A 14537-nucleotide genomic window follows, 5' to 3' on the forward strand; every position below is an offset into this window, starting at 1 on the left:
CTTTTTTCGTCTTTTTTTTTTTTCTTCTTTTTTACCTTTTCTTTCTAATTTGAAATTTCAAGTGATTAAAGAGAGATCAATCTTCCGTCTCCCCTCTTATCGCATATTTATGTACCTCTATATAGTCGAGTATATATGTACCTACGTATGTATACATACAGGGTAATAAAAAAAAAAAAAAAAAAGAAGAATCTAAGAAGCTTGAGAGATTTTATATTATATTGGTAGAATTCATTTTGTCTCCTGTGTATAAAGAATTCTATGATTTTTTTTTTTTTTTTTTCCCCTCTATTATTCATCTCGATTATATATACAAAAAGAAAAAATCTTAGATCCCCTCTTTCTTCGCCCGCCTCCCTTTTTTTCTTGCCACCCTGTATATCGATTAATAATTTGATTGACGCGCGCTCTGCTTGTGTCGTCACGGTAAGTGCTGTTATTCGTTTCGCCGTCGTTGCTTTTGCCTTTCTTTCGTTTGTTCATTTCGTTTCGTTTCGTTTCGTTTCGTCTCTTTCATTTTTATTTCCTTCTTTTCTTTTCTTTTCTTTTTCATTTGTCACGCATACACATATTTTTATTCGCCTCCGCTTGTTGTGTTGTTCTTGCATATAGCGTTATATGTCCGAGAACGAGTCGTGCCCACGTGTACGTGTGCATACATACACAAGGCACGCATGCGTAAGCCTCTGATATATTTTCAGCCGGAAATAGAGCGTGTAACAATAAAACTATTCCGCCGTCTCTTCCGGCGGGGAAATAAAAGTGTCTCTGTATGTGCGTTTGCGTGTGTGTATACGTGCATACGGCGCTCACATGTAAACGTTGAAAAAGGTTCAACAAGAGAAGAACATCACTTTTTTTTGGCTTCGTTTTCTGCCTTCTATACTTTCGCGAGCAAAAGTGCTCACACAACGCCGCAATTAGGCTAGTATGTACGAGTATCTGATAGTTGTGTAGAAGCGTGCAACGTAGAAATACACGTAGAAACGTAGAGAAGTAGATGAGAGGTGAAGAAAAATCGAGGGCGTCCGTTATATACCTCTCCTTCCCTTCTCTTCTCTTTCTTTCCTTTCGAGTCTCTTTTCTTTCATTTCTTTTCTTTCTTTTTTTTTTCCTTTCGTTGTCAATTAGTCGTATTCTCTTCCTCCTCGCACACAATTAAGGTTGCCGGGAAAAAGTCTGACCAATGAACGAGTGGGAGAAAGTAGTAGTGGTAAACTTGGAAATGGAAGTGAAAGAAATAATGGGTGTTTTATCGTATTATTTTGATGAGATCTCTGCTTTATTTTTGATAGTATAATGCAAATAGAACGCCCGTTATTTACCTCCTTTTTCTCAATTTCCCCCATTCTTACCCATTGGTCAGATTTTACCAATGGCAGCTCTGCGAACAACCGATTAAAAAAACGAAACCAAGTGTATATACGAGGAAGTTCGGGAGGTACCGCCATCTTGCAGGTTATTGTAGAAACTAATAGAGGAACGTCTCATCGAACGTTTCGATCGATTCATTCTTTCTTATTTTTCTTTCGTTGATTTTTACGAGAAGAATGTGTGCACTCTTGAGTCCAAGCTCAATTTAACACGAAACTTTCACTGAGACGAGGGAAATGGGTGCTCGTTACGAGAGAAATACCTCAAAAAATCTTCGTAACGATTGACAATGTTTTAAGAACATTCAAAACGTGCTGTGGCTTTTCTTCTACTCGATCGAGGTAAGAACATTCACGTAATACATATATTGCGGTATCGAAATTGTTATAGATTTGTACGTGTTGGTTAAAAATGAGCAATGTTCGTCAAATTGAGATTTGATACGTACGAGGAATGAAACGATTTCTTTGTAATTATATTAGAAAGAGGAAAAAATGAAAGGATCTGTAACAAATACCCTAATGAGAAACGCGTGACGAGCACCCTAGAACTTTGATGGTTGGTTAAGAGGTTCTTCGACCTTTCGCGTACATGCTTTTGGCAAAAAAACGCTTCAAGTGGCGATCGATGATTTTCACGATACTTGTGTTGTAACGTGATAAAAAATTTTCAGGTAATATAATGCTATTGCTTACAAATATTTACTCGCCCTTCTCGTCATAATACACTGATAAGAAAATAATTTTATTAGAAAATTGATAAATGATTTACCATCAGTCAAACAAGAAGTTTATCATCACATCCTTGAATAAAATTAAAGTATAAAGCAAATACAATTTACAAATTGCGACGTATTTATATCACAGATGATGCAGCAGAGATGATACAAACGGACAGGAAGCGATTTCTTATGTAAATACAAATAAGAATCCAGAATCAAATTTTCTATCTTCGAACTGCATAATTTACGGATCCATGCACTTCTACAATCAAGATACGGTTCGTTGAACAATTATAATGCGTATTGTGTTTATATATCTTTTCCTAACCTATCTACAAAAGAATATTATATTACAGCGTTGCTTCTTAAAAAAAAAAAAAAAAAAAGAAATTAATAATCATTCAAATATGTTATTTTAAAACGTCTAAACGTTAAATCCTACGTAACGTTTCCATGTAAGTTCATTAAACATCCAATGCGTCCAACTTTATATATTAACTCTATCATCATCGATAGCTACTTGAAGCGCCTCTATGGCATTACGAAACACCAAACACCAAACGAAATAATACGAAAAGTATAAAACGTGATGAAATTACAATTCGATTCGACGACGACCAGACATAACCTAATCTTGACTGGACAAATGTTAAATACGATTAGAAAAAAAGTATTAAACTTATAATACTACAAGACGGACGGACAATGTATCGAGGCCAAGAGGATGACGCGGACGTCTCAGACTCTTTCTTGACCCCATGCATGAAACCGATTAGGATCGGGCCAGAGCGATACGGACGAGGCGATGGCGACGGCAGCTCTTCTGCGGAACAAACCGAGCCCGGGTTCCACGACCCTGGAGGACGTCCTTGACTCCCTCCTTGGCCTGCCATCCGCGTCGCGTACCCCGAGTCCTGGGCCAGGTCCCGTCGTAACCGGTACATCCACCACCATACGCCATCGAACTAACGTCGGCCAGGCTAATGCGAAAGCCGGGAAGAGCTGCAGCGACCTACGCCAAGACCTCCAAGGTAGGAGGACTATGTAAGTTTTCGTTCTGAAGCGGCTCCTCTCTCGAGAGAGGACTCGAGAGAGGCTAAAAGAAATTCTAACCTAACATTTTCTTTCCTTATATGAATATATATGTATATGTATGTATACTTACGTGTGCGTATCCATGTTATATACAAGCGCGGTATGGTTTCAGAATAATCGTTAACGTGAAATTTCATGTTTTTTTTTTTCCTTCGAGCAAAAAAGGAAGTCACGTTTCATCTTCAGTTTATTCTATCGGGGATTTTAGTTCGATATTGTAATTTTCTCGAAGGCTAAATTGTCAATGCATTATTCCGCGTTGGGATTTAATTGTGCATGGTATATTTATATCGCGAGGGAAATTAATAATTCATGGATATAAATAAATTCCGGAATTTTTCTTTTAAAATTCCTTCCAAGATTTTTTTTTTTTTTTCGTAAGGGATCATTGTATATGATTCATGTTTATACTTCTCGTCTGGAAATATTTATGAAATTTTTTTTTTTTTCGGGAAAAATAAATGAAAAGAAAAAAGAAATTCTGAATAAAATTTTTCTTCCGTTACTTTTTCAGTTTTGCCTTCAGTCAGTGTTAATTAAGAAATATGAAATTTAACATGTTAACGATTGAATTGTAAAACTACACTGTGCGTATGTCGTCCTCAATTTATGCGCTCCGCTTGCGTTTCTCTTCGCCTCGTCGCCATCACTCCTCACACACATCATCCTATCTCTCTCTTTTTCTCTCTTCTTTGTGTATATATATACACAATAATATATATATATATATTATTTCATAATCTTTCATTTTTCTCTCATTTAGAAATATAATATTGGCGTTTCATGCATATTTCTTATCAATCAACAAACGCATCGTATAAAATTCATTTCGATTAAACAAAATTTTTCTTTTTATCGTCTTCAATTATCTTTAAAATAAATATTTCAAATTCATTCGTATTTTTTCACTCAATATATATATTTATAACTTTAACAATTACTGTAATAAAATATATTGATATTGTGGATAAGAAAAAGAAAAATATATTTATATATAATTATTATTAATAAGAATGCTTTGAAACGCCATTTGAAACGAGATACGATGTATCGGGATAATTGATCATAATTGATCATCAATTTATTATTTCCCGTTGCATCGTTCTCTCTTTTCGTAGTCTTTTTCTTTGCCTCGAGATCATACCTTATCGTCTTATCGTCAACTACGATCGATGACGAAGGGAGAAAAACTGAAAAAAAAAAAAAAAAAAAAAAAAAGAGTAGACGAACAAGAAAGAGAAGCAAGTCGCCGGGCAACGAGGAAAATGCGAAACGCGCGACATCTCTCTCCCATTTCATTTTTATTTTCCGTTGCACTTATGTTGTTTTACACCTTTGCAGAGAAAAAATGGCGTCTAAAGCTCAGGGAGGCGGAATTGTAATATCTCGCCTCCCCTGAATTCAGACGTCTCGATGCGAGGCTTATCGATCTGAGACGAATTTATCGGTGCTGAAAACTAGCCAATGTGTGGGACCCGGACAGCTAATTACATTTATGACGACAACCACCAATAATGCAGAAGACGCGAGTCTTTAAAATATATATGAAACTCGTAAGAGAGATCTTTTTCAAGATTTTTTGCTTTCGATTCTTTTACAACATCTTTCCTTTTTTTTTTTTTTTTTACTTTTATTCTTATTCTTTTTCAGTTAACGTTAAGTTCTAACCTTTCTTTTCTTTCTTTCTTTCGTTCATTGCATTTACGAGAGCTTCCTTTTTTTTCTTTAATCAAGGCACTCGGGTGGATAATTGATCGTTATTTTTCTTTTTTTTTTTTACAAACAAACAAGCATATGTAACATCAATTGACTTGCAAACCATGCAAATTCGACACGAACGCCTGATCGAATTGTCGAATCCTTGACACTCTAACGATTCTAACACCACAAGTTGTAGAAGAAGAGGTTATGGTAACCATGTTCATTTCATATACACACGACATCGCTTACAGTATCACGTTCTCATTCCGCTTCGAATATATTAATTAAACGATCGTACCGTTATCGTTTGTGGACGAAAATATGAGGAAAATAATTCTTGCCGATCAAATAAAATAACACGGAATATTTCGTTGTTGTAAGAATATGAATTAAAAGAAGCTTAATAAAAAGAATCAATCATTTTCAATTTTTCCATTAGATAATACAACAAGATTTCCCTTTTAATCGATTAAAGCTCTGTTTTTCTTATCGCGAGGGAAATGAAAATTAATTTTTTTTCAAAACACACAATAATAATAATAGATTAATCCGATAAAATTAGCAATTCTTTAATTACCAATTTCAAAGCATATATTCTTTATTGTTATAAAAAAATAGGAACGGATCTAATTGCAAAAAAAAAAAAAAGAAAATGAATCAATTAACTCCACTCGTATCATTCCTCCCAAACGAGAAGCCAAATACGATCTCTTCTGTCCAAGCGCGAAAAAAAAAAACTCGAACTTTCTCACTCTCTGATGATATCCAAACATTGTTGGCAAATGTCGCAGAGTCCGCTAAGAGCGTGATGGACGTGCAAGGAACATCGGAGGAGCGTGGCTCATATTACACGGGCGAGGTCGCCGTGCGGCGGAAAAGCGAGGGCAGCGAGACACAGTTGAGAGCAACACAATCGACGAGCGCACAAACGAGAGGTCCGTTGGCCCATCGAAGAGTGTCGTTCGACAACAACCAAGAGCCCCCACCAACGAACGGGTTGGTGGTGGGGGCGTGCAACATGGCCGAAAAGGTGATCCGTTGCCGGAACAACAAGTGCAGCAACACAGCGACGCTGGCCGAGGCGAAGAAGACGTACAAGAGCTGTCACAACTGTACCTGCCTCTATTGTTCGAGGGAGTGCAGAAGGGCGCACTGGCAACGCCACAGGAGAACCTGTTTGCACTCTCGGGCCGGAAGCCTGTGCAAGCAGGTGTTGTCCTCCGCGAAGGAGGATCCGGTCACGCTTAAGCACATCTCGGCGCTTGCGAAGCGCGGCTACGCGTTCCACGGGCGGGGCGCCGTCAAGTGTTTCTTCTCGAGCCCCGAGGCGGCGGAAAAATTCATCGCGAACGGTTTCGTGGACCTCGGGGAGCCGACCTATGTCCGGTGGTCGGATCTGTTGGCCCGGGAGATGGGTGCCGAGCTGTACGCCGAGGTGATCAGACTTTGCAAATCGTACAATCCCGAGACGAGGCTGGTGCTGTACGTGGCCGTATGCGTGGTGAGCGAGGTGCCGACCAGCGGGGCCGTGAAGTGGGAACGCCAGTTGGTGTCCAGATGCGCCAAGATCCACTTGGACACGGCCAACCGACACCACACGTCCTCCTCGTCCGCCTCGCCGCAGGGTAGACAACAGTCGACGTCTCCGTGCAACATTACGCGAGAGATGGAGTCGCCGGAGATGTTGGTGCTCACCTCGCTTCCGGGTAACAACGGGCAGAACACGCCGAGGCGGATACGGGAGATCAGCTTCAACAACATACAGAGGCAGTTGAAATTGAGGGGCGTGTCGCTTAGGAGGCACTTCCCCCAAGTTTATAGGAAGCTGCGCGCGTACGTGGACGGTACCGTGGATAAATTCGCCCCAGTCACCATCTACCCGAGAGACCAGGCGTCCGGGAAGAGTTTCATGTGCATCATAATGCTCGGCGTCGAGCCTGAGCGCCTTCAGCTGCTTCCCACAGATTCATCTAGGGTTAGAACCGTTGATATTAGCGTCGAGGAGGAATGAAGCTCTCCGAGCCGGGTACAGCTACTTAATGTTAATCGCTTAAACTCGGATTTTTTTTTTACTGAATTAATTAGTGAAAGAATAATCTAATCCGCAAGCTACGAGATAGGCGCGAAATGACGAGGGGGTGTGCATTGGGGTGTGCACGTTTACGACAGTTGGGAAACTGTGGACGAAACAGCTGAAGGAAGCTTTTTAGAATTTGATAGGAAATTGAGAGGAAAGTGAGTCATCTTTCAAAGAGAGAGAGAGAGAGAGAAAAGATACCGATCAGAGTGGTCTTTCAGAAAAGAAAATGATTTATCAAATCGAGGAAAATGGTTGTCGAGGAAAATGGTTGATATCCCATGACAGTTCGTGTGGAGCAACGAACAAAATACTATAGACAAATTAGACTGTACGTTGCCAAACACTGATCGCCTTGATTCAGTTTTCAGATATAGATCTAATTGTGTATTTATAGTTTATATGATAAAAATTTGTCAGGTACACGTTAGAGTCGTTGGAAATGTTAGTTTGCGTGTCGTTTCGACGTTTCAAGTGAACATCGTGATTTACGTACAATGTTCGGAATGAATTATCGTCGATCGACAAGCATATTTAATTTTTATGGACATTTAACGAACGTGTTTCCCTTCGTAATCTAACGTAACTGTATCGATTTTTATGTTCACGATTCTTGTTCGTGAATTCTTAGGTATCTCTCTCTAATTGCTTCGATAGATTGAAAAAAAATATAATAAAAAAAATCTCCTCGATTTGGTTGTTACTCTTTCAAATGTTTATTAACTTAATATTCGATCGTCGAACGAATCAATGAGCAAACTTTTCGGTATCAAATCAAATTACTTTTAGAAGATTCAAAATTTTTTTTTTATTTCATCAAGATTCTACGAAAAAGTATTATACAAAATCTAAATTGTATTTGCAGCTTGTTAATGTCTGCAATCTTTTGATTTTTTTCTTCGAAAATTATATTTATCGAGTAATTGCTGCTAATTTGATTAAATAAAAAAAGAATTTGTTCGAGAAACGCTCCTCGTTCGACACATCGTTTTTGAAAGTAATATTGAAAAGTATCTTGTTGTCCTCCCTTTCGTTCGATTTAACGTAGTTATGGTTGTATTTTTTGAATTTTATCGTATATATTATATATAAAGATTAAATCTCTGCGATGCTCTCAGACTATCTTGATCATATTTCGAAATGAAATTTTTTCGAACATATCATCTCGAGTCAGCCTGAATGTATCGACAACAAAAAAAAAAAACAAATATAGATTGTGAAGGTTTCCACAATTAAACAACTCCTCATGGAAATCTTTCCTAAAGTCCAAAGTTTTGAAGTCTGTAAAACCTGTCTAGTGACAGTGTCCCTGAAAGTAGAATTTCTACCGAGTAATCGTCTCGAGCTCAAATCTAATTATTATATCGTTTCCACAGACACGATCTTTGTGCCAAAAGCGTAGACCATAATAATCCCTGAAATTAAGAAAATAACTAGTGCGGACCGCGATGGCAATAGAAACGAAGTTTTACAGAAAAGAAGTATTCTAAGAATCTTGATCTAGTGGACTAACTTTGTGACAAAAAAATTCTCGGTTTAATAATATTTTCTTTCTTTCTTTTTTTCTTTCAATCAAATTGATACTTGAAATAATGAAATGAAAATAAAAAATGATTTCTTATAAAAATCTTAGATATTTATTTAAAATAATTAATATATTACTAGAAAAATTACTAGAATTATCTTTATTATAATTTTCAATTATTCATTAAATATCTAATTTTGCAAATAAACTCAATAAATTAAAAAAAGTTAATAACCAGGGGAAATAATAACAGTGCCAATGATAAAATAAAAATTCACACATGTTTTGATTAAGAATAAAATTTAAATTCCATCGATAAAATTATTAATTTATATAAAAGGCACTTGTAAATTGTTCTATTGATTAGATCCAATGAATATGTGAATAACTAAATCAACATCTATTTTGCTCTATTTATAATCTCAAGCAAAAAAAGATTTTAAAAATAATTTCTAGTGCCAATAATAAAATTTTTTGTAATATCTTTGCATAAAACATTTTCAAAAATATTTGATAAAATTTCATAAATAATATTTTTATAATTATGTCTTATATCTTAACTAAAAATTATTGTCATTTTGTATAATGTAAAGTTACATTTATTATATTTATATTTATCTATGTTAAAAATAAGAATGAATTTCATTCTTTAGATTATATATATATATATAATTCATAAATATTTCAAGAAATATATTTCATTCAAGTTGGAATAGAATATTTATACGAATATTAAATATTATAATATTTGATCAGAAGTGAAATACCTAATTATCTCTTTAATAAGATGATACTATTCTTATAAGAAACTGAAGTTAAAGAGTTTTATATAGCAATGTAAATTTTTTTGAAAACTATTTTTCACTTTAAAATAATCGATGATATTAATCTTTTTTTCAATCATTTTGTATATAGTTAGTTATATTTTATTTATGATAAAATTAACAATTTATTATATGTATATGTATGTTGTTTTTTTCATTTCATTAAGCTTTTTAATAAATATTAAATATCATTATTTAGATAATATTGTTAATTGATATAATTTAACTATTATGATATTGTAGCTAATTTAATTTAAATTTAATTTAATTAAATTCATAAGGAAGCATACAACAATTGCAAAATATTTTATAAATATTTAATTTTATAAAAGAAATAACATCATTCAATTTGATTAAATATTAATAATTTTGATTTTAGAAGAATAAATATAAAAATAAATAATATTTGAATAAAGTTACATTTCAGATATTAAAATTATCTTATTAAAATTATTCAACTCTTGCCTTATATATTTTCAAGTATTTTTAATAACAAAAGAGACAACTAGGTACTCTACTTTTGATAAAATATCATTAATAGATATTTATTACATTATTAGCTTACATTATTCTAATTAAAATAATGTAGATGCTATATACTTATATAAAATAAAACTAGTTTATTCATATATATATTCATTTTAATATTAATATATAATTATACAATGTTTAAATTAAATCAAAAGACAAACCTCATTAATAATAATAATAATTACAAGTAAAAATTTGCAACAAATATATATAAAATTGAAGTACTTATTCACATTTTTATAAGATATAATGCTTTCTCAGATACTTGTATAAAGTACAATATAAAATAGTACATATTCTGCAATAATAATTATTCATAGAAACATATGCTCACCCTGTATATGTAATAAATTTAATATGTATATTTATAGAATTACTAAATTACTAAGAAACTATAATATATACATATATATTTATATATCTAATATAGTTTGAAATATAGCAATAAAAATGAGTAATGTTTTTTAATATTATATAATTATCAGATTTAAAAAGAAAGATATTAATAGGAAGAGAAAATTTTATTTGCTATTGTATGTTAAAATGTTTTTAATGGAATAAATAGAAATTAAAATGAAATTAATTTAATAATTTTTTTGAAGAATGAAGAAAATAATGACTGAGGTATTACACTTTCTGATTTATAGTTTATAATGTATCTCAATATTGACTGATAAATGTTAATTTTTACTTTATATATTTCAATGTAAAAGAAAATTAAATTTGAATAATTTAAAAAGAATATTTTTTTTAAATAGCAACAACTTGAATGATATAAACTTCTTAAAATATTTCTATATAAAAATAAATTTTTTGGTTGTGATTTTATTTTATATGAAAGTTTATGGTAGGAAGAAATATTTTTATTTTTTAATTTGCAAAACCAAAAATCTTAAGGTTTATGTTTATATAAGAAAATTATAAACATAAAAGTAATACTGCCCTGAATACTTTTTTAGTATTCTTTTCATTATGCTAAGTTATTTTAAAATTAAAGTTCACTGATATTAACCAAATGAGACTGTATATGAATAATTCACATCAAATAATCTTTTATATATTTTGGTTAGTATCGAGAGAGCATAATATATGTACAATTATAAATGAAACAATTTAATCGATTTAAAGTACAATGTGATGGCTAAAAATTTAAAAATACGTTAGTGTCATGAAAGTTAGTCCACTAAATTTTTGATAGTTCCTTTTATCTGTCTATATTACGACATGTTGCGAATGCGATTATTTTGACTATACACGTATTATATTTAAAAATTCATTATTTATTATGTAAAAAAACAAATCTATTTTACTCATCGCGTTCTGTACGTGACAATTTTCTAATATAATGTAATAAGGAGACGATGATTAAAAAATGACAAAAAAGAACAAAGAGATGATGATCGAATGATCAACGAACTAAATTGTTCTTGTCTTTTTATGAAAAACCTAAAAAAATTTGAATCACAGATCGATATTCATATTTATATATAATCTTTCCAATCTAAATATATGTCGTAACGATTGACAGGGGCAATGCTCTTGTTCATCTGATTCTTTGCCTTTCATAAAGAAAAAGAGAAAGAAAGAAAAAAATAAAATGTAACGAATGCGAGAAAAAGTGCTTCAAACTATTTATCAAAAAGCTGTTGCAGCTAAATATATAATAATATGGAGAAAGTTGATGAGATTTCTTTTTAATAGATTTCCTATACATTTTTCTTGCCGTTAACAGCAAACTACTTGATCGAGCGAGCAATTAGCTCGTGTTGCTGAATTTAAATGTTATCGTTTCAACGTCTGTCTATTTATCGGTGCTACCAATGTGCTATCATTGTTTTCGCGTTATCTGTATGTATGTCTCAATTTTTCAAATAAAATGTTAATTTTATTATACCTGCCTGTCACTATGTTTCACGAGATTTTGTGATAATGACTGTTACATTTATATAACTGATAAAAAGGAAAATACTTTGAAACATAGAGGATCAATAAAAATTACTTATTCGTACGGTGGAAACTTTTGAATATACCCGATCTACGACTAAAATATATTTAACAATATAGATACTAGATATTTATTGTATTTATCTACAATATATTATTACTTAAGTTATTGTTAAAATATTATTTACTGGTTTTATTAATTGCAAATTATATATTACAATTTCTAGATTAATTTTTTTATGCAAATTTTGATTATACCACTTGTTTTGGTAAATTTCTCATGTCATGATTAATCAACAAATTCGATTTTTAATTATATTATAAAATGATGTTGTGTAAAAAATAAAGATTTAATTTAAAATTTATTTTGTTACTTCTCAGAAATTTCCTTTCATTGTAATTTAACTAATTGGTTAATTAAAATTACAATTAAATTACGAGATTAAATTACAAGAAAAAAATCTAATGTTTAATGCATTTTTTGATTCATAGAAAAAAACTATAAAATTAGTAATAGTTGAAAATTAAATTTCAATATAAAATTATATTAAAATAATTGATAAATAAGAAACAGAATAAATATTTTATTATATATCTTGTGAACGTTCATGAAACGTTTTATTTCGTATAGATATTGTAAAGAGAAAATATAATATCTCTAAGAGTTTGCACAAAGATTAAGAAACACTAGTTTTATAAAAAAAAAAGTGATAAAATGTGTGTGTTGAATTGACATTTTGTATCTTGCCTATTACGCGCGTAAATATAGAGAACAAAAAATAATGAGAGAAGGACAGAGATAGGATAAAAATATTGAAATCAGCGCCATCTCCAGAGTGTCGCAAATGAAAGTTATAAAAAAGTATAGAAAATAGTAAAAGAAGAATAGAGATAAGATAAGAGATAAGATCGTCAGCGCTATCATTCGAATGTCAAAGATATTTCTTCAAAGATAGGATAAAATAGAATAAGAATTACAGATTAATCCCATCTTTCGATTATAATAATAATGATGAAAAGATATGTGTTTAAAGAAATGTGATAACTCAAGAGATGGCGATGATTAATTCCATATATGTTGCAAAGAATCTATAATATAGTTTTATATATATTTTATCTATAAATTTATATTTTAAATATATTTCTTTATTTTCATATATATGGTATATAATTTTTATATTTTTTTCTACAATTTCTAAAAATATGACTTAGAAAAATGAATGTATAAAAGAAAAAAAGTATAACAAATATAATTTTTGAAAATATATAAGTTTGAAGAGATCGAGTATCTCAATAACTTTACATTTAAAAAATATTACTTATTTTTCATAATATTAAAATGTTTCGAATAAAATTTGAACGAGAAAATCATATTTTAAAAATATGTATTTTAAAATTAAAAATAAATTGAAATAAAATATAATTTTACTTGAAAATTTAATATAATTTGAAAAATTCTCTAGCATCTTCTCCCGTTTTGATGTGTAGATAATAAAATAAGCAATATAATAGATAATTCTTCGATGATTTATGAAAGTTTTTGATTTATTTGGCTCTGTACAGATTTGCTACAAATTTATTATTATTAATAATACCGTCGTACATTTGTAACCATCATAGGGTATTATGATTGAGACTCCGTCATATTGATTTTTCGTATACGACGAATGAAATCATTTTTATTGCAATGGATTTAGAGCACGCAAACTAACGTTCTTATTTATTGTTATTGAAAATTTATTATCTATCATTTAATCGATTATCAAGTATCATAGAGAAAAAGACTTATATTTATTTTGCACCTGCAGAAAATTTCAAAAAAATGATGAGCGAGTATGAGGTTTGTAAATAGAAATAAAAAAAAAAAAATAATATGATTTCGATATCTTCTTTTGTCGTCCAATAAAGATAAGAATAGTTCTCTTAATTAAGCTTTGGAATAACCGTCTTATTTAGGTACAACAGCTTCGTAGATAGTTTAGTACGCAATCATCGTGGAAAGCACGTTTGACGATATAATATACATTCATACAAAGTTGCACGATATTTAAGCTTACAGGCGAAACAGTTTGTTCTCATCGTTTCGTCGTATTACAAAAAAAATTTTTCCATAAATACTGTGTTGTAGTTGGCAAAGTAGCTAAAAGTACTTATATACGTACGGCTAATTAGTCTTATATCTAACGAATTTATACTGCGAATTATATTATCTTTGTATGTATATGTATATATATATATATATAGTATGTATAAACATAGTAGAGACGAGACTGATCAACTTTTTATGTGATAATAATAATAATAATTATTATTATTATATAGTAGCGTTTTTTTTTTTGACTATATTTTAAAATAATATGAATTTACATTTGTCGTTGCCGGTGAATCGTATGCTACATCATGGAGCGACCCAGTTTTAACCTAATTCCTTAACCTCGCAAATTTTATACAAGAAAACGCTGCTTCCCTAATAGTCAGCGAAAATTATTAAATATAAATTACTTTTCGCGCGGTTCGAATCAATCGAACATTTTTTGTAATTAATAAAAAAGAAAAAACTGCTAATTCAATCAACTAACCAACCAACAAGAGGTTCTTTCTAACTTCATTTTCTTTCTTACGCAACTAAGACTCCTCTTGCTTCATTAAATATTTAGGTAACGAGTTCAGAAACGAGTTAAACGGGTTAAAAACAAATTTCCTGAACATTTGTCATCGTTCGAGCGCATAAGATTATACAATAAT

General features: G+C 31.4%; 2 protein-coding genes across 6 annotated transcripts in view; both read left to right on the forward strand.

Annotated features, from left to right (window-relative positions):
* Positions 1–3010, forward strand: part of LOC100864940 (uncharacterized) — a 70454-nt gene extending 67444 nt beyond the window's left edge. For 4 of the 5 annotated variants that reach the window (XR_015292087.1, XM_086908142.1, XM_086908144.1 and 1 more), the window contains one exon: positions 2241–2516. Coding sequence is in view for 3 of the 5 variants with exons in the window: in XM_086908142.1 (XP_086764268.1) it covers positions 2241–2290 (50 nt within the window). In the remaining 2 variants the exon portion in view is untranslated. Of the gene's footprint in view, positions 1–2240; positions 2517–2871 lie in introns of those variants that run through there. The other variant, XR_015292085.1, reaches the window with a different exon arrangement.
* Positions 3011–4531: 1521 nt separating this feature from the next.
* On the forward strand, positions 4532–12157 carry LOC147657598 (apical junction component 1 homolog). The gene is made up of 2 exons (XM_086908176.1): positions 4532–4743; positions 5683–12157. The coding sequence occupies exon 2, from the start codon at positions 5700–5702 to the stop codon at positions 6900–6902; it is 1203 nt and encodes a 400-aa protein (XP_086764302.1). The 5' UTR covers positions 4532–4743; positions 5683–5699; the 3' UTR covers positions 6903–12157.
* Positions 12158–14537: the final 2380 nt, after the last annotated feature.

This window comes from Apis florea, unplaced genomic scaffold, assembly GCF_048593485.1.
Source record: "Apis florea isolate Af1SG1 unplaced genomic scaffold, ASM4859348v1 contig_3068_pilon, whole genome shotgun sequence".
Classification (NCBI taxonomy): domain Eukaryota; kingdom Metazoa; phylum Arthropoda; class Insecta; order Hymenoptera; family Apidae; genus Apis; species Apis florea.

What these genes read in the sequence shown, in the direction of transcription:
- LOC147657598 (XM_086908176.1), top strand. Translation starts at nt 5,700, where the DNA reads ATGGACGTGCAAGGAACATCGGAGGAGCGTGGCTCATATTACACGGGC.